This window comes from Miniopterus natalensis, chromosome 1, assembly GCF_054644295.1.
Source record: "Miniopterus natalensis isolate mMinNat1 chromosome 1, mMinNat1.hap1, whole genome shotgun sequence".
Classification (NCBI taxonomy): Eukaryota; Metazoa; Chordata; class Mammalia; order Chiroptera; family Miniopteridae; genus Miniopterus; species Miniopterus natalensis.
This window is the reverse complement of record NC_142081.1, coordinates 100,034,798-100,055,294: the sequence shown is the minus strand read 5'-3', so window position 1 is coordinate 100,055,294 and position 20,497 is coordinate 100,034,798. Positions and strand designations below refer to the sequence as shown.

The following is a 20,497-nucleotide window of genomic DNA, read 5'->3' as shown; positions in this document are numbered from 1 at the left end:
AATGATAGCCTTGCTGGATAGATTAGTCTTGGTTTCAGATCCTTGTTTTGCATTACCTTGAATACATCATGCCATTCCCTTCTGGCCTGCAGAGTTTCTGATGAGAAGTCAGCTGACAGCCTTATGGGATCCCCTTTGTAGGTAACAGATTGCTTGTCTCTTGCTGCCTTTAAGATTCTCTCTTTGTCTTGAATTTTTGGCATTTTAAGTATGATGTCTCTGGGCATGGGCTTCTTTAGGTTCTTCTTCCTTGGGATTCTCTGTGCCTCCTGAACTTGTATGACTTTTTCCTTGACCAGGTTAGAGACATTTTCTGCCATTATTTCTTCAAACAGGTTCTCTAACCTTTGCTTACTATTTAGATTTTCTGTCCTATGATGTGAATATTGTTACATTTCTGTTGTCCCACAGCTCCCTTAAATTGTCCTCCTGGTTTTTAATTGTTTTTTCTTTTAGGTTCTCTAATTGAGTGATTTTTTTCTACCCTGTCTTCTGATTTGCTGATTTGATCCTCAGCTTCCCCTAATCTGCTTTTTATTCCTTCCAATGGATTTTTTTATTTCTACTATGTCATTCTTAATTTCCTTCATAGTTTCCATATCTTTTCTCAGCATCCTTACAATCAGTATTCTGAACTCTATCTGATAGATTGCTTATCTCCATTTCATTTAGCTCTTCTTCTGGAGAATTCTTTTGTTCTTTCATTTGGGGCTTGTTTTTTGTGTGCTTTTTTTAAATATGTCTTTATTGACTTCAGAGAGAGGAAGGGATAGGGAGAAAGAGAGATAGAAACATCAATGATGAAAGTCATTGATCAGCTGCCTCCTGCATGCCCCCTATGAGGATCAAGCCCAAAACCTGAGCATGTGCCCTGACTGGGAATCAAACCGGGATCTCCTGGATCGTAGGTTGATGCTCAACCACTGAGCCACGTTGGCTGGGCTGGGGCTTGTTTTTTGGCTCCCCATTTTGGCTGCCTGTTTGGATTTGTTTCTATTTATTAGGTAGATCTGCTAGGACTCCCAGTCTTTTGGATGGTCTCTGATGCAGGCCAGTATCATACACTGTTTGTAACTGGCCTTGAGTACCCTGTTTGAAGTTTTCCACACTTCACAGCTTGTGATTCCTTCTGCTGAGGGTGGGTGCATTTGGAGAGGACCAAGTTGCACACCAAGGTCTGCTTTTCTAAGCCCTAGGTCCAGAATCAAATCAGGCAGACTAAAAGCACCCAGAGGCTGATTGTTATTCAGACTCTTATACAGCCTCAGGCTGTAGAAACTCCACAGGTTGGGGTGGGGGGAGTTTTCAAGTGGGTGGGGCAGTTGCTTAACCCCCAGGCAAAAGCTGCTTGGACTGGTAAATGTCTGCCTGAGAAAGGTGTCCTCTGCAGTATGGGGGAATTACTCAGCACAGGAATCCAGATGGTTGCTCTCTGAGCTCTATCTCCAGAGCCTGAAACCCTGGCTTCTCCTCACACAGCTCTGTTCTGCTCTGCTCTCCCTCTGCCGGAGCTCAAGGTGAGTGGCTGCACAGTAAAGTTTGTGCATTGGCCCTTTAAGAGTGTCCCTGCATTTCCAGCCATCTCTCCCTGGCAAACAGAAACCCTGCTGCTTTTCACAGCCAGATGTTATGTGGGCACCTTTCTCAGTTCTGGCGCTCTGGGCTGAGGACCCAGCTTGGTGTTTAGACCTCAAGAGTTCTCAGTAGGAACCTCCCACAGCTGAGATATCCCTCTGGAACTTCAGCTGCTGCCTGTGAGAGCCCAGCCAGGCCTCTCACACCTCTGCAGGTCCTGCCAGTTCTCTGTTCAGTCTCCACTTTTCGTCCTTGGTTATGAGGGTGCTCTCCATCTAATCTTCAGTTGCAGTTGATTGTTCATGATGGTTTTTCTATATTTTAGTTTTAATTCCAGTTTGGTCCTGGGACAGTGTCAGTGTAGCTTCTGCTCAATCTACCACCATCTTGGAATTCTCCTGTTACGTAGCCTTTTATCATGCAATTACATTACAAAAATTTTTAATTTCAAAAGTGAAAATTACTTGCCCTGGCCAACGTTGCTCAGTTGGTTGGGCATTGGCCCATGCTGCGAGGGGTTGGTTGCTGGTTCAGATCCTGATCAAATACATGCCCAGGGTTTGTGCTTGATCCCCAGTGGAGGTTGTTCAGGCGGTAGCCAATCAGTGTTGTACTCTCACGTTGATGTTTCTCTCCCTATCTTCCTTCCTCTCTCTAAAAATCAATAGAAATATTTTTAAAATAAAATAAATTTTTAAGAAGTGAAAATTTCTTGTGCTTTTTGAGCTTTAAGGGTTGAAATGTTTAATTTCAACATCAGCTCCTTTGAGAAAAAAGCAAAGTGATCTTTGCTTAATGTCTTCCCTAAAAGCTGAATAAGATGTGTCTCCCCTTAAAGCTGGATAAGGTATGCTGAAAAAGCTCCTGCAGAAGTCTGATATTATTGTAAATCAAAATTCCCTGTTGCAGGGAAGATTATATGGGCTCTTAAATATCTACCTTGCTGTAATCTCATAAGGAATCTTCAGATTGAGCTTTAATTAGACCCTCAGGGCAAAAAAGCTAAGCCACACAGTTGCCATTAGGCTTTGCCTGCAATACTTATTGGTTTGGGTAAATTCCTCAAGTTTTTGAGGTCCCCAAAAATGTCTTGAGGTTCTTTGCTTCCCATCTCCCAGGCAACCAACCTTCATTCCTTACCTGGAAAGACTGCCATGAACCACTTGAATAAGCAAGGTATCAGGCTATTTCCTCAATGGGCTTTTTATCAGCTTTCAAAATCAATCTTCCTCTGGCCTGCATGGCTCAGTGGTTAGAGCATCAGCCCGTGTACCAAAGGGTCTCAGATTTGATTCCCGGTCAAGGTCATGTACCTGGGTTGCAGGTTCAATCACTGGCCTGGGTCAGGGTACACGCGAGAGGCAACCAATAGATGTGTCTCTCTCACATCGATGTTTATCCTTCTCTCTCCTCCTCCCTTCCACTCTCTCAAAATCAATGGAAAAAATATCCTTCAGTGAGGATTTACAAAAAACAAACAAAAAAGTTATTCTTAATTCCTTAAAGCTTTCTGGTGACATTCAGAGTCCACGCATATCTTTCAGACATGACATTCCAATGAAAGTCTTGGTTAATAAAACCACAATTGGAAACTGGTTTATAAACAGAACAAATTCTTATTGGATTAATGCAAACAAACATATTGCTATGTATTATTACATTAAGAATTGCCAAATTCTAGAGGGATCAGGTAAGGAGAAAAATATAAAGCAAAAGGAAAATCCTTTTTCCTTTTAACAGAATGGAATAGAACCAAACTTCAACTCTGTATTAGGCAACTAAAAAGTAAGCAATTAGCATTCTTTAGATTAGCAAACACATTTGAGAACTTACAGAAACATAGGCTTCTCTGTTGGTTGACAAACTTGCTTACACTTTTAAGAGACATACTTCTGTCCTGGCCAGAGTGGCTCAGTTGGTTGCACCAAATAGGTCGTCGGTTTGATTCCTAGTCAGGACATATGCCCAGGTTTCCAGGCTCAATCCCCCATGGGGGGCATTGAGCCTGGCAGGAGGGAGCCAATCGATGTTTTACTTTCACATGAATGTTTCCCTTTCTCTCCCCCCCCCGCCCCGCCTTCCTCTGTCTCTAAAATCAATTTAACAAAACATAATAAAAAGAGACATAAAAAGAGAGACATACTTCAAACAAGGTATAAGACATTAACAGCCTCAATTTTTTTTGTAACTTCTCTGTAATATAAGTTAAAAGTAAGCTAACTTAAAACTTGTCTAGCAGTTAATGTTTAACAGCTGAAATAAGTTAAATTGATTTGCTCAGATGGCTAAGTTTTTTCTATTGATAAGATTTACCTCTCAGCCCTGGCTGGTGTGGCTCAGTTGGTTGAGCGTTGTCCCATGCACTAAAGAGGTCACTGGTTTGATTCCTGGTCAGGGCACATGCCAAGGTTGCAGGCTGGATTCCTAGTAGGGGCCATGCAGGAGGCAGCTGATCAATGTTTCTCTCTCTCTCTCTCTAAAAATTAATAAAACTTTTTTTTTAAAGATTTACCTCCCAGAAATTTGCATTTATAAAGATGCCCAGGTAAGAGTTCTTGAAGACCAGATATTTGCATCTCAAAAATACAGGGGAAGAAATGCATGCTACTCCTAGAAGGACTTTGGTTTCATAAAGGCAATTATCTGTAAACCTTTTCCTTGAGGGACCCAGGGTTAAATTTCTCCCAGTTGGCAAACGTGCATCCCAAAAGAGGTCTCTCCAGGCAGTGTGGATGGAGGTAGTAGTGCTCATTGTCTTTAGAGAGAGAGTTCCTTGTAAGAGAGGAAGAAATTGGGTAGCTAAGGGAGACATGAGCATCATCAGTGTTCCCTAGCCCCACGTTGCATGGCCAGAACCTAGGATGGTACACAGCCCCTTTGCCCAACTCTTTTGCCTGCCTTGATTTCCCAAGGCCACTGCCCTGCCCCTTCCCCTGACTGAGACAAAGGCCTTCCCAAAGATTGCAGTACAGTTTATATCCAGGTGTTTTTCGTCTTCTTAGGGAAACCTTACCAACAGTTACAGTGGTGATCAGGTGCTACTGCTTGGATTCACTTCACTCAGTCAGGTAGCCTTAATTCCACATGGACCATCTTAATGGCCTCTGGCCTTAGCTATTTGCTAGCCTTACTGGAGGTCCCCACCCTCATGTCTGTCTGTGGGATGGGTGTCTAGTACCTCTGCTATTTTGGGTGGAAAAACTCGTCCTATAACTCTGGCCTTTAGTAGTTGGGCTAGTGCCTTTCAAATTCCCAGCAGCCCTGATCCTTCAAGGTAGGGTTAGGGCATTCTTCCCTAAGAGGGAACGGAGAATGCCTGTTAAGCCATCCCTGAGGCTCCCATGGAAAAGGTGTTTTTAAAGACAGGGGACTCATGAGGGATCAGAGAAGAAACCCAGTGACCTGCATCTATTAGCTATGCCAGCCAAATTGAGACGGCACCCCTGGCCCTGGTGGCAAATTCTGTTGACCTTCTCTAGGAAGACCATAAATTGCTGTGTACGACTGGGTATGAGAGGGCACAGAAATTGTATGAGATTAACAAACATTCAGTCAGTCTCAAGATTAGTTTCCTCTTGTGAAGGTTCTTTTAAATCATTATCTTCCCAATTGGTTTAATATAAACCTTCCCATTTCTGTGAATACTCATCGTATACCTTGGAGACACGATTTCTCATATATACTGCATAGTTAGGGGAACTCAGTGCCCTGCGGCCCCGAGGCTCCCAGGGCGCAGATAAGCCGCTGAGGTTGCAGCAGGAGCCAGGAGCATGGTAGCAGGCTGTGGGCCCCAGGTAGGTGCTCTGGCTGGCAGCAGATCCCATCTCTCTGGGCCCCAGGCTGCAGCTTCCTAGTGAATCAGGCTTAATGTCTGATTCAGCTCCCTAGTTTATTAGACTTAATGTCTGATTTCATTTCCTCCCTTTTTAAATAACTAGCTAACTACCTATGCTAACAAAGGGAAAAAGCATGGCGGGTTTGAGGAATAAAAAGAATGTTGGTGTGGCTGGAGCTTAGTGGGCAAGGAGGGGGAGTACTAGAAGATGAGATTGGAGAGGTAGCTGGGGCCATGTGATCATGCATGATTTTGTAAGCTAGGGTAGGGAATTTGCTGTGTGTGTGCGTGTGCGTGTGCGTGCGCACGCACTACTAGAGGGTATTAAACGGGACAGACATGACCTTCCTCAAATTTTAACAGTTACTCACAATTGTGTTGAGAATTTACCAGAGAGGTAAATAATGGAAGTAAGGAGACCTGTTAGGCTAGGTCTGGAAAAGAAATAATGATGGCCCGGCAGGGCGTGGCTCAGCGGTTGAGCGTCAACCTCGGATCCAGGGGATCGGGGTTCGATTCCTGGTCAGGGCATATGCCCGGGTTGCGGCTGGATCCCCAGCAAGGGGGGCGTGCAGGAGGCAGCTGATCAATGACCCTCTCATCATTGATGTTTCTATCTCTCTCCCTCTCCCTTCATCTCTCTGAAATCAATAAAGATGTATTTGAAAAAAAAATAAGAAAAATAATGATAGATTTGACTAAGGATGGTAGTGAAGATGGAAAGCATTGAACAGATTCAGAATATTTTAGCTGTAGAATCAACAGGGCTTATTATTGATTGAATGTGAGGTGTGAAGAAAATAGAAAACTCTGGAGTGCTGTGTTTCATTATAAAGTACTAGGTTCAACTTCTGGTCTAATTATTACAGGAAAAAATGGCACATAGAAAATACTAATATATTTTTACCAGATAAGTAAGTTTACTTCTATTTAAACTAGTAAAGTATAAGCTTGTGCTCATGCCTTTATTAATTATTAGGGAATCTACTTCGTAAGAATTAGGGGCTTATGTTACAGGCATATCAACTATGGATAATAATTAGACTGTTCCACTGAAGTATCCGCCAGTAGAGTAGAGTGAGTGAAGCAGAGAAAATTGCCAGCCACTGGCACAAAAGTTCTCTGGGAATTTCATATATTATTTTAAAAATCCATGATGATTTGCATTTTAGGCTACAATATGTCCATGTTTATGTCAGTAATTAAGATGTTACCAATTTAAAAATTTTTAAAATAGCCTGTCTGGGCGTGGCTCAGCGGTTGAGCATCAACCTAGGATCCAGGAGATCGAGGTTCGATTCCCGGTCAGGGCACATGCCCGGGGCTGCGGGCTCTATCCCCAGTGACTCTCTCATCATTGATGTCTCTGTCCTTGTCTCTCTCTCTCTCCTTTACTCTCTCTGAAGTCAATATATAGTTTAAAAAAATAAATAAAAGTTAAAAATTTTAAAAAAATTTTTTGTTAAATGTTCATAATAAAATGTTGATAGAAAAAGAAGGGAAAAAAGATGTTACCAATTAAAATATTTTATGTCAACAATTAAATTGCTTAGTTCTTTTCCCCCAAAGCTAGTGAAAGTGAAGCTCTAAGAGACACACTGTGATTAGCCTGTGTTTATTTTTTGGTATGTTTGTTTATTGATATCTGATAGACATAGCCGTGTATCCAGTTAGAGAAGCACAGACTACATCAGTGAGCATTTGCATTCTGATACAATTTGAAACAAAAGCAAAAGGGAGCAAGGAGGGGAACTGCATTTAGAAACTAACTTTTATAATCTTTGTTTAAAATGAGTAGAACAGCTGCACTTTGCATTTTGCAATGTTTTTAAAAACATAATCAAATGAGGCTTTTTGTCTTGGGGTTTTGTTTTGTTTTACGAAACCCTTACTAAATAATTAGAGGAAAAGGAGTAAAAGTCACAACTCTAGGATGGTATGTTTTCCTGTTGGGCTCTAAGGTCAAACAAACTTTTCTGGATCACTACTTTATTCAACAGCCACAGGCATATTTTCCCAGAAGCTATGAGAATTGCCGCATACTTTATGGTTGAAAATGGGGCCACATACTAAACCTGACAAGCTCAGGGAAGGCCTGCATGGTCGGTCTTACAAACCCCTAAAGTAACCACATAGGATGGTTTGAAATTAAAACTTACTAACTAAAAGCAAGTTATGGTGGGGAGTCTGTCCTAGGCTGGTATCTTCCTTGACAAACCTTTACCATAACTAAGCCTTTCTGTTGTCTTTTTGCATCTATGATAACATACCTTTGGAATGTCAGGGTAATTTCCTTTTTTCAGACCCCTCAGTACACAATCACTGCAATAGAGCAGAGACTACAAAACACCTCACTGTTATTGTTATCGTGTTTATTGTTAACTGTTTACTAGAAGTATGTGTCTATCCATTTTCCTTTTTATCCAGTTCCAGAGATCCGACCCCCTCTTTGCTTTGTCCCACCTCTCTAATCTATCACCAATGTATTTCATGTAACTCTCTTACATCTTCTTTAATTCGCAAGTAAAAAATAAGGTGTAAAACTGCCATTCTCCAGAGCATTTTCTCAGTCCATTGAGATTTTGCTTCCTGGCAATTGTTGTCAAATTGACTCAAATAAGCTCATAAAAATTCTCTACCGGTTTGGTCATCAAAAATCCAGATTAAAACAGCCAGCAGTAACACCTCTAGTTAAAGGTTAGTTATTGTACCTGGAAAATGCCTTTAAGATATTTCAATAAATAGCCCCAATGCTTTATTAAACCTTTAAAAGATCTTAAAATTAATTCAACCTAGAAATTTACAATAGGTTACATAAGAGTAGCCTATAACAGGGATTAGCACAGTTTTTCTCTAAGAAGCCAAACAGTAAATATTTTAGATTTTGCAGAGTACACAGTTTTTGTAGCTCTAAAGTAACCATAGATAACATGTAAACAAATAAACATAACTTTGTTCCAGTAAAACTTTATTTACAAAAACAGGCAGTGGGCAAAATTTAATCTGTAGTTTATTGACCCTAGGACAAGAAAACTAGAATTATTTTAGGATTTTTTTTTTTAACATGTTTTTCTTGATTTCAGAGAGAGGAAGGGAGACAGAGAGAGAGGTAGAAACATCAATGATGAGAGTCATTTATCGGTTGCCTCCTGGATGCCCTTTACTGGGGATCAAACTCAAAACCTGGGCATGTGCCCTCACTGGGAACTCAACCAGGATTGCCTGGTTCATGGGTTGATGTTCAACCACTGAGCCATGCCAGCAGGACTTTTTCAGGATTTTTTAAAGAGGATGACAAATTTTAAAATTGGCAAAGATGAGAGCTTAGACTTAGAATTATAGAAATCATAGAATCATTTGGAACTATCTTAAATATATAGGTACCAAGACTCTACCCCCAGAAATAGATCATATATGCTCTTTAAAATTCCCAGCCCTGGCTTGTGTGGCTCAGTTGGTTGGAGCATCTTCCTGTGCTTCAGAAGGTCACGGGTTTGATTCCTGGTCAGGGCACATACCTAGGTTGTGGGTTCAATCCCCAGTCCTGTAACCTGTCAATATATTTCTCTCACATTGATGTTTCTCTCTCTCTCTCTCTGTCTCTTTCTCTCTCTCTCTCTCCCCTTTCTAAAATCAATTTTATTATTTTTTAAAATTCCCATAGGTGACATGTACTCCCAGCTACAATCACTATCTGAGCCAAACCACAGTATTCAGGTGATAAAGCTGAGACCCAAAAGTTTAATGAATTCTTCAGAGTCAAACAACTGGTTAATTGAAAATCTGAGCCAAATTCCAAGTCTTCTGACTCCCAACCTCGTGTTTTTTCTACTGAACCAGCAGCTTCTTCTCTTAACATCAGCAGAAAAATCACAACAGCTCCTATTGAGTTATATATTTTCCCTTTAAGTTAGTTCTTACTGCTTTTGATTTAATTATCCCCTTTTTATAACAAACAGAAATATTCAAATAGTAGTATGCATTTTAAGGATTTTAAGATTAATATAAAAAAATAGTCTTTTCCATATGAAAAAGTAGCCTTTTCCTTTGGTTAAAATTAAACTTTTGTTTAGGAAGTGTTCTATACTAGGAATTCAATATTAGTTTCATTTCACTACAGAAGTTAGAAGATATAAACTAAACCCTGTAATCACAGGGCTTATGTATACTGACAGTACATTAACATGCAACACATTGCTTCACTCTGAGGTTGAGAGAACCATTTTCTCTGGAGTTTAGCATTCACTCATCTTTTGCCAAAGGTAAAGCACAAGAGCATGAAGTTGTGCCCTGGCCAGATCTATCCTTGATGACTTTGTTGCTTTATGTAAACAAACAAATGCTTTATTTTCAAGAAATCTTTAAGGTCTATTATTATCACCCCAAATATAAGGAACAGGGAAGGAAATTAACTGGGTTTTTTTTAATCCTCACCAAAGGATATTTTTTCCATTGCTTTTTCAGAGAGAGTGGAAGGGAGAGAGAGAGAGAGAGAGACATCGATGTGAAAGAGACACATCAATTGGTTACCTCCCAACCAGCGCCAGGGATCGATCCTGCAACTGGGGTACGTGCCCTTAGGCCAGAATCAAACCTGGGACCCTGCAGTCTGCAGGCTGACGCTCTAACCACTGAGCCAAGCCAGCTAGGGTGAAATTAACTTTTTTTGAGAGCCTGCTATATACCAGGCATTGTGCAGAGTGTTCTCACTGTTTTTAATTCTCATAACCCTGGGAGGTGGATTTATATTACCTCATTTTACAGATGAGGAGAATGAGGCTCAGAAAAAGGATGAGTAACTTGCCCAGGGTCACATAGGTAGCAAGTGGCAAAGTCAGAACCTGGACCCAAAGACTTCCTGTCCCAAAACAAAGAACTATAATATATTTTGTAGGATTTTACAGATAGAACTCTGAGGTCATTGTCCCCCCAGTTCACTCCCCAATATTCCTTACCATAGGTCCTTTAATTATGAAGGAGTTTACTATTAATCAACAGAGGGAAACAGACAAAAACAAAACAAAAATACACACAATACAAAAATCTTAAGAGGCTTTATTTCTCTTTTTTTCCACTAATCTGTTTTTTCTGACTCCCTTTTTAAAACATTTCATTCCTCTGGCGAACATATTGTATCTCAGATATGCCAAGCACAGGTGCTCACTATATAGAAGAGGAATATCCCTAGGATGGTTCTAGATGGTTCTTGGTTCTTTTGCTAGGTCCTCTTCCATCTCCTTTTTTGTACAACATTAATAATGAGATCGTCTTCCCAGTCACCCCAACTAAAAGCCTCAAATAATTTCTTAATTCTTTCTTTCCTATTCAATCCACCTTCCTCTGATCACTTATTAATTATCTGTCTATAATATATTTTCTTCCTTGCTTCTCCATTCATGCTACCATTTCCCTGGTTTAGGTCATGTCCTCATACCATTTTAATAAAAATCTAATTGATCTCTACCTCCAATTTCTCTCCCAAACATCCTATATGCTATGGCTGAATCGTTAATCTTCCTAAAGCACTGACCTAGTTAGTCATTAATGGCTCACCTTTTCCTCCAGTATAAATTCCAAACTCTCACCTGGAGTTCAGTCTGTCACCACTTAGCTTCTAGTAATCTTCCTTTAATTCTCGCCTTCACACCTACTCTCACTTCATTCCAGCCAGACTGGACTACACCATTGAAGACACTTTCCTTGCCTCTCTACCTTCTCTTTGCATCTAACTCTACCAGCCTTTCAAGAGCCCATATTTATGCCACTTTCTCCTTGAAGTCTTTCCTAATCTGAGCTCTTATTCCCTTTTATTTCTTTGCCAGGAATAATTGTACCTTGTTCTAAATTCCCGTACACTTTTTGTGCCTTGTAGTTTTCTTCTCTCATTGATTTGTAAGCCACTTTATACATCTTTGTATCTCCCACAATACCTAATACTAGGTACTTGGTACGTGTTTATTGACTAAAAAAAGTATATATATTCATTATGTGTTCATTATAACATAATAATAGGCTTAAGCTTAGTAAAAGTAGGAACTATGACTACTTTTTTAAAGTAACTTTTTTAAATCCACACCTGAGGATACATTTTTATTGATTTTAGAAAGGGAAGGAGAAGTGGGGGTGGGAGGGAGAATCATCGATCGGTTGCCTCCTGTACACACTCCACTGGGAATTGAACCTGAAGTCTGGTCTGGATATGTGCCCTGACCAGGAACCTAACTTGTGATTCTTCGGTGCATGGGACGACGCTCCAACCAACTGACCCACACCAGCCAGGGTGGGACCAGGACTATTTCATTCTCATTCTGATTTTCCAGCCCTTAACACCAGGAAACACTCAATAAACATGTGTAAAATTAAATACATTAATAAGTTATTGGGATATAAATTTCGTGATGACACAATAGATACCTGGAAATACTATATGTTTTATTTTTTTAAATTTTAGTTACCTATGTTTCTTCATTTTACATTGACAAATAGCCTATATATTTGTATTAATAGTCTCACTTTTCAGAAGAGGAAACTGAGGTTTAAAGAAATTATGTAGTTTATGATCACACAGAACTATACGAGTAACAAAACTGAGTCTCAAATTCAAGTCTTCACATGTGAAGTTTAGAGTTTTTTTCTTGGCCAAGGTTGGTTTTTCAAAGGCTAGTTTGGTTCCATTTTCTTTAGAATTGTTGGGGTTAAATTGTTGCATTCATGCAGTATGGAATAGAATAGGTCCTTGATTGACCCATTGTCTGTGTGTTGGATATTTTCAAAATCAAACAGGCAAAACACAAAAACTACATTCTGAAGAAAATCTTGGCTCTACCTGTGGATACTCCCTCCAAAGTGAGATGACTGTTCAGGCTCCCTACTCTTTATAGGCTCCTACCCCTAGTTGGGTTGGCTGTTAAGATGTGAGTCTGATTTCAGCTGGCAGCATAGAGAGCAGGTCTCCAGATATTTGCTGGGCAGTACAGTCTGGCATTCACCACTACATAGTGTTCTTTGCTGGCAAAGGGAATCAATTGAGGGACCCTTGTTTGGTGCACATGCAGTCATTCCCTTTTCATATTCATATACTCTTAAGTCAGATCAGCAGCAAGCTGAGCACCAAGTGTCCATGTAAATTGCTGTTTGCTCATTTTGCCATCAGGCTGAATATTAAGGATCATTAGAACAAACAATCCTCTAAAACAATTTCATCTATTATAAGGATATTGGGGGACAAATTTTCTTAAGAGAAAACTCTCTGACCTTAATACAAAGAAAGCTTTTACCTCTCCTGAGCAGTTGCTTTGTTTTTACCTTATGGAGATTGTCAATATTTAACTTAATGCTCCCTGGTTAACTGCCAAACTTCTTAGAGCCAAATTTGTGGCCCACTCATAACAAATGGACTCTATGCCTCATTAACTTTGTTCCTAGCTCCAGTTTATGTCTCTGCTCAAGTTATTCTTTCTTGTTAAGAAAATCTTAGTTCATGCCATCTCATTTTATAGATAGATGATGGATGGATAGATGATAGATAGATGATAGATAGATAGATAGATGATAGATAGATAGATAGATAGATAGATAGATAGATAGATAGATAGATAGATAGATAGATAGATAGAGACACACACACATACACTTAAAAAGCCTTGTATTGTTTCTGAAGTACTTCGTATTATAACTTACTTTATGCACATAAAACCCTCTTTGGTCCCTCTTAGTTACCTCATTTCCTTTATTTACTGAATGTTTATTTTTTTATATAGGTTTTTGCAGAGTTTTGATTACATGAAAATGGTTGTGCCACAAAATTTTATTGTTTTAATAGTGTTTTAATAGCCCTGACCAGGTAGCTCAGTTGGTTAGAGAGTTGTCCCAATATGCCAAGATTGCCGGTTTGATCCCCACCCACACCCACCCCAATCAGGGCACATGAAAGAGTCAACCAATGGCCCGAACCAGGTGGCTCATTTGGCGCTTCGTTGAGTGCACCAAGATTTAAAAAGGTTGCAGGTTTGATTCCTGACACATGCCTAGGTTGCAGGTTCAGCCTCTGGTCAGGGCACATACAGAAGGCAACCAATTGATGTATTTTCTCTCTCTCCCCCTCTCTTTCTCTCTCTCCCTCTCCCCCCCTTCCCTCTCTCCTCTCTTCCTCCTCCCTCCCTCCCTCCCTCCCTCTCCCCCTTTCTCTCTCTGCAAAATCAGTAAATATATCCTGGGGTGAGGATTTAAAAAAAAAAAAGAACCAATTAATGTGTGAGTGGATCAACAAATTGATGTTTCTCTCTCTCCCCCTCCTAGCCTTCCCCTCTCTCTAAAAAAAAAAAAAAAAAAATAGTGTAGCCAAGTAGTAAAAAAACTGGACTAGTGGCCAGAATTGATTAAGTTGATGTCATAATTCTAGCCCAGTCTTTCATAGCAGTATTATTTTCTTAAAATATGTTTTGCTCTGTAGACTCAGTCTGCATGTGACAGTTTATTGCTTTGTGATTTTTAGCAATATTGTTATGCTGCCAAGTCAGTGCATAGCAATGAACTCTGTTAGGCTCAAATATTATGTTACCTTACCCCACTTATCAGATTTATTGTCTTTATTAGTCCTTTACCTCAGGTGATCCTGAGCACATTATCTTATCATACCACTTGCCATGCACCTACTCTAAGTCATGCTTTTGTTTAGACAAGATAATACGGGCTAAGCAAAAGTAGGTTTACAATTGCTCAGATGGGAATAATACAAATAAATAATACAATAATTAATAAATCTATAAACAACTGTAAATGTGCTTTTGCCTACTCCCGTATGAATGGATATTTGTTTCTAAAGTTCATTTGCTTTTATTGGTTTGGAGCTCTACCTAGAGTATCATCTTACTGATAAAATCCAATTAATGACATAAATATTATTTGTACAACATTTTATGCTCTTTTAATACCTTCAAGTAAAATTATTTGGTCTTTTCTGCATACTCTCTGAAGCATATAAAGCAAATATATGCCCATTTTATGGGTAACAAAACCAAGGACAAATTGGTTGATACCAGCAAATCATTGGTAGAGTTAGAGCTAGACCCAGGTTTCCTAATTCCTGGGACACACTACCTGTCAACACCAAAAGAAGTCATAGCTTACATTATACATATTACATAGTCCTTATCTTACCCCTTGAGGTTAAAGATGGGGAATGGGCAAAGATATGTTAGTTATGTCACTCATGCTCTTGCCTGGGCAGAATCAGAAATGAATTTCATTTCTATTACTCTCATGACTTTCTGTTCTTGAAATTATAGTTCCTTTTAACTACAACTCTAATCACTGTCACTTTCCAGTATGGAATGAGGAAGCAATATTTTACCTCTTGAAAGTGAATGTAGAAATGGAAACTATTTCCCTTGGTAATTAGTAACATTTTTTAGATTCTTTGAAAATTCACCTTTAATATAAAAATAATTTGCCGTTGTTATCATGCATATTCATTAAAGAGCCAAATATATGATTAATGCCATGGAGCTTGGTAAAACATGAGTTATAATTTTAACCAATCTCTACATTTATTTTTATTTTTTTATATATCTTCATTGATTTCAGAGAGAGGAAAGGAGAGGGAGAGAGAGAGATAGAAACATCAATGATGAGAGAGTCATTGATCGGCTACAGCCCACAACCCGGGCATGTGCCCTGACCGGGAATCAAACCCTGATCGCCCGGATCCTAGGTCAACGCTCAACCGCTGAGCCACGCCCAGCCAGGCCCAATCTCTACATTTAAAAAGGAAATTAAAAATCAGTGCTGCCCTAGCCAGTTTGGCTCAGTGGTTAGAGCATTGGCCCGCGGACTAAAGGGTCCTGGGTTCGATTCTGGCCCAGGGCACGTCCCTCAGTTGCAGGCTTGATCCCTAGCCCTCATCGGGGCTCATGTGGGAGGCAACCAATGGATGTGTCTCTCTCACATCGATGTTTCTCTCCCTTCCCCTCCCTCTTCCTCTCTCTCCCCCCCCTTTCCACTCTCTCTGAAAAGCAATGGAAAAAAATATCCTCCTGTGAGAATTAAAAAAAAAATCCATGCTTACTGTTTCAGCATAGAAAATTTCCAGAGTTTTCATTCTACCCAATTATTAACATAAAGCACTTATCCTGCAGTTTCCTGAATGTTTACTCTTAGCCAGGCATTGTTGTTAGACAGTTTACAATTGTATTTAATCTTTACCAAAACCCTGTGAGAGTAACTATTATTTATGATCCGCGTTTGACAGCCAGGTATCATATTGAACAGTAAATTTTGTCTTCTGCCTCTCCCTCAGCTTCTGGAATTTCTGAGCAGCCCTGATCAGTACAAGATGGACCCTGTAGTCTTGAGTTACATGGACAGTCTACTGCGGCAATCAGATGTCTCACTATTGGATCCTCCAAGTTGGCTCAATGATCGTATTATTGGATTTGCCTTTGAGTACTTTGCCAACAGTCAGTTTCATGACTGCTCAGACGAAGTCTGCTTCATCAGTCCTGAAGTCACCCAGTTCATCAAGTGCACTAGCAACCCAGCAGAGATCTCCATGTTCCTTGAACCCCTGGACCTCCCCCACAAGAGAGTTGTATTTTTAGCCATCAATGATAATTCCAACCAGGCAGCTGGGGGAACCCATTGGAGTTTGCTGGTTTATCTCCAAGATAAAAATAGCTTTTTTCATTATGATTCCCATAGCAGAAGCAATTCAATTCATGCAAAGCAGGTAGCAGAGAAATTGGAGGCTTTCTTAGGCAGAAAAGGAGACAAACTGGCCTTTGTGGAAGAGAAAGCCCCTGCTCAACAAAACAGCTATGACTGTGGGATGTACGTGATATGTAACACTGAGGCCTTGTGTCAGAACTTTTTTAGACAACAGCCAGAATCACTGTTGCAGCTACTAACTCCTACATACATCACAAAGAAGAGGGGAGAATGGAAAGATCTCATTGTCAGACTTGCTAAAAATTAGCTATTGTATATTTGTGACTTTTGAAGATTCCTCTTTCTGCCTGTCCCCATTTGTTGGATGGCTGCAATCTCAGTGCCTGAGGGAAAATGCCTGGTAGAGGCAAGCTTAGGATTTTTACTTTTTCCTGAAAAAATTTCATCCTCTATATTATCCTAATGGAAAGTTTCATTTTAATCCTATCTCGAGAACACTGTGTTCTATCAAAATGCCTTGAAGTTACACACCAAAACCTTGATACCAAACTATTTTAACACTTATTAATTCCTTTTTGGTCTTACTTAGCTACATTGGCTTATTTCAAAAGAAAAGCAGTGACCTATAAAACAAATAATAATATGTGAAATCTAGAGGAATGCAAGAAGAAAACTGTATAAGAACCAAAAACGTATTGCACAGTCCACTGGCTGGAAGCAGATCAAGACCTAACCTAATTCAAGGTCTAAATATTATGAAAATCAGTTATTCACTTCTGTGATCTCTCTTCCATTCACCATGCAAAGCTTTCCTGGCTATCAGCATACCCTTTGCAAAGATTTGATAAAGATGTTTGCCCATCTTCCCCCATCTGATTCCTGGATACTTTATGAAAGAGGGAATCAAATAACTTCATTAAATTAAATGACTCTGGTAGACCTCTTAGTTTGCTCAATTTGAGTGGTCAGTTTGCTACTCTGGATTGATAATAGCTTTCATTAACCTTGTCCATTAGCCATGCACACACTCCTTCCTTATATCCTAAGTTCTGTGATTTTAAAACTCATAGCTAATAACTTCCCAAGGTTATGTTATTTCAGATAAATATTTCTTCTTTTTGATAGTCATGGTTTTTTCTCTCTTCTCTATCCTTAATCTAGCAGAATTGTTTCAGTTATATCATGGTGATTTCAGGATTATAATTGTATCTGAAATTTACAGCCTAAAAATTGGTTTGTTTTTGAGATACAAAGGAGAAAAGGTGACCTTTGACCTTTTCACTTAATTCAAAATGCAGACAATGTAATTTTTAAAATGTGGAACTAAGAGTAAAAAGAAATGCTATCCCTCCTAAATCAGTGATGTGTTCTTTCAGAGTTGTTTCAAATAATTAACAGTTAGATCATATGTTGGGTACACACATTAATTCTATTCCTAATGAGAATTAGATTGCAATGCATATGACACTTAAAAACAAAGATTACCTTCAGACATGAAACTGATTTCAGCTACCTCCCCAGCCTAACCCTGCCCCCATGGCCCAAAATAACCTCACTAGCAGTGACCACAGAGGCAGTTACTCAGTTCCTTTTAATCAGGGAGGGAAAACACAGTGTAAAGAAGTACTGGTTACATAGCTTGCCTGAGTGATAGGCCTGAGTGAACAAGAGCTGAGACTAAAAGTCAAAGAAAAAGCTACAAAAAGTTTCCATTTCAAGTCAGTATGTTTTGGATAAAAAGGAGACCTAATGGAAGACATCAGAAAAACAATTAGGAACTGGTCGTCAGCCATAGAGGTGAAGTAGGGAGGGAGAGAGAACAGGAGAAGTGACAGAGTGTAGGTAATGATGAGAGCAATATTTCAATAACTTGGGTAAAATCTTCCCTTGGAAAGGTTGTCGTCTTTCTAATAATGCAAAGTATGTGTGGACCCTGAGGAAGGAGACACCTACTGAGGGTGGGTCCTGGTGGCTGAACTGGGTTCAAATTTATAAAAACAGCCTAGCAGCCATTTCTACACAGGGGCCTCTCATGCAAACTGCACTTAGGAGAAGCCTGTACAGAACTGCCTGCCTGCAGTATGTTTGTACCATCTCAGCCAGCCCTTATAGAGGAGTTCCTGGAATCCTATTTCAACCAGTAGAACTGAGGCTTTCTCATTCCAATCAGAGCTGTGCAGCTATTCCCACCCCCCTCAGCTTCTTCACTGGCCAATCAGAACTGCTCTGTTTTGACCAATCAGGACAGTGCCTTTTGGACCAATCAACCTGCAAAGATTTGGGATCCTTATTTGCATGAGGATGGACCGATCAGGGACCAGGGGTGGGGAATTCTGTCTATATAAGTCAGCTCCCCTCTGGCTCTGAGATTCTCTTTCTCTTTCCACCAAGTACTGTGTTTTCCTGGATGGAGCTAAAAAACTGATGCTGTCTCTCTCCTGAGTGGAGCGGAGCATACCAGTGCAGGCCCAAGTAGACTGGCACAGAGCAGAGTAAAGCTCTCTCTAGCTGGACAGGGGCCTAGCCCCAGGGCTGCCTCACAGCTATGCTATTTTCCAGCTATGTTGTATCACAATTGAGCTGTTTTGCACTGAATAAAGTTTTCTTCTTCACTGCCCCAAATTGGGGATCCCTTTTGGAGTTGAATTGGCACCAGTGACCATCAATTGACTTATGCCTGTTCAGATGTCGCATGGTCTGCCTCAAGAGTTAGTACATATCAAAGCAATCTTTCCGAACTCCCTAAGATTTGTCCCAGAAATAAATTATTTTTTCAACTAAACTAGTAAAGTCTTTGTAAAGTTTCTTTTTCCAAATGCGTAACATGATTGGATTGTGCTGCGGGTTAGTCTACTTCTACAAAACTTTGAGTATGCCATTTGTAAGTGTTAGCATTATAAATGATGGGATAATTTAAGAGTTTACTTATAGTATTTCACTAAATACTATAACAGCCTGTAAGTTATGCACCTGTTTGATTGATGTTACATGATACAAAATAGGAAAAAGATCTTTTGCTGCTATTGTTCCCTTTTCTCTTAGAGTCAAAGGGATTCAATGTGCAAAATTCAGCTTCAAAATATGCAAAAGGAAAGCAGGTTATTCAAAATTGGATTGACACTGAACTACCTGCTGTCAAATATCCTGTTGCATTGATCCATAAATATACTCACATTTGTTTAACCTATGTCTCATATGGAATTCAGAAATGTTGGCATATGTAAACCCAGCTGTAGATGGTAGTCAAAAATAAAAGTATCAGTGGCTTTTCTATTTAATTCCATCCAAATTATAATTATTTCTGCCCTTTGGCTGGATAGCTGTTGAAATTCCTATGCACTAGTTCTAATTGGAACAAAATAATTAGAAAAATCACAAGTGGATTACATTTCTGATATGTACCTTATTATTTTTACTGTGCTATAATGTTTACTATTTCCATATTGACCACATGTTTTAGTAATAGGTATTCCATTAAAATGGCAAAGTAGGCCCTTGCCCATGGGGCTCAGTTGGTTGAGCATCATCCAGTGCACATAAGGGTCACTGGTTTGATTTCTGGTCAGAGCACGTAGCCAGGTTTCAGATTCGATCCCTGATTGGGGTGCATACGATGGGTGAGTACGGGAGGGAGGCAACAAATCCAATGTTTCTCTCGAACTTTGATGTTCCTTTCCCTCTCCCTTCCTCTCTCTCTAAAATCAATTAAAAAACATACTTAAGCCCGGCTCAGCAGTTGAGCATTGGCCTAAGATCCAGGAGATGGAGGTTTGATTCCTGGTCAGGGCACATGCCTGGGTTTTGGGCTTAATCCCCAGCAGGGGGCATCCGATCAATGGCTCTCTCTCATCATTGATGTTTCTCTCTCCCTCTCCTTCTCTCTGAAATCGATAAAGATACATTTTTTTTTAAATGCTGTAAAAAAAAAAAATACTCAAAAGATGGCAAAGTATGATTTCTCAGTCACATGATTTATTGGTAAGGAAAAAAATTTTTTTCATCTCTTAAAATAGAAAAGGGGAAAATATTTACAGAAATTTACATGCTGCCCTGACCAGATGGCTCCATTGGTTAGAGTGTCATCCTATGCTCCCACCAAAAGGTGGTGGGTTCAGTTCCTAGTCAGGGCACATACCTAGGTTGCAGCCTGATCCCAGTCTAGGTCCATATGAGAGGCAACCCATCAATGTTTCTCTCCCTCTTTGTTTCTCTCCCTCTCTCTCTCTCAAAATCAATAAAAAATATATATATCCTTGGGTGAGGATTTTTTTAAATGTTAAAAAAATTTTATATGCTGTGGTGTGGGAAAGAGTGTTAGTGTTTTAATCAAATCAAAGCCCTGTGGTTATAAATATATTGCCTTAGGCACAATTGACATTCAGTAGCTGTATCTACAAAGGGAAGATAGTCTGTTTAAGCAGG

At 39.8% G+C, this 20,497-nt stretch overlaps 1 protein-coding gene across 1 annotated transcript in view; it reads left to right on the top strand.

Moving 5' to 3' along the window:
• SENP8 (SUMO peptidase family member, NEDD8 specific) overlaps positions 1-17,431 on the top strand; it is a 36,110-nt gene extending 18,679 nt beyond the window's left edge. Inside the window, exon 2 of the mRNA XM_016201352.2 lies at positions 15,708-17,431. Coding sequence (XP_016056838.1) covers positions 15,744-16,382 — 639 coding nt within the window. The 5' untranslated portion in view covers positions 15,708-15,743 and the 3' untranslated portion in view covers positions 16,383-17,431. The remainder of the gene's footprint in view (positions 1-15,707) is intronic.
• Positions 17,432-20,497: the final 3,066 nt, after the last annotated feature.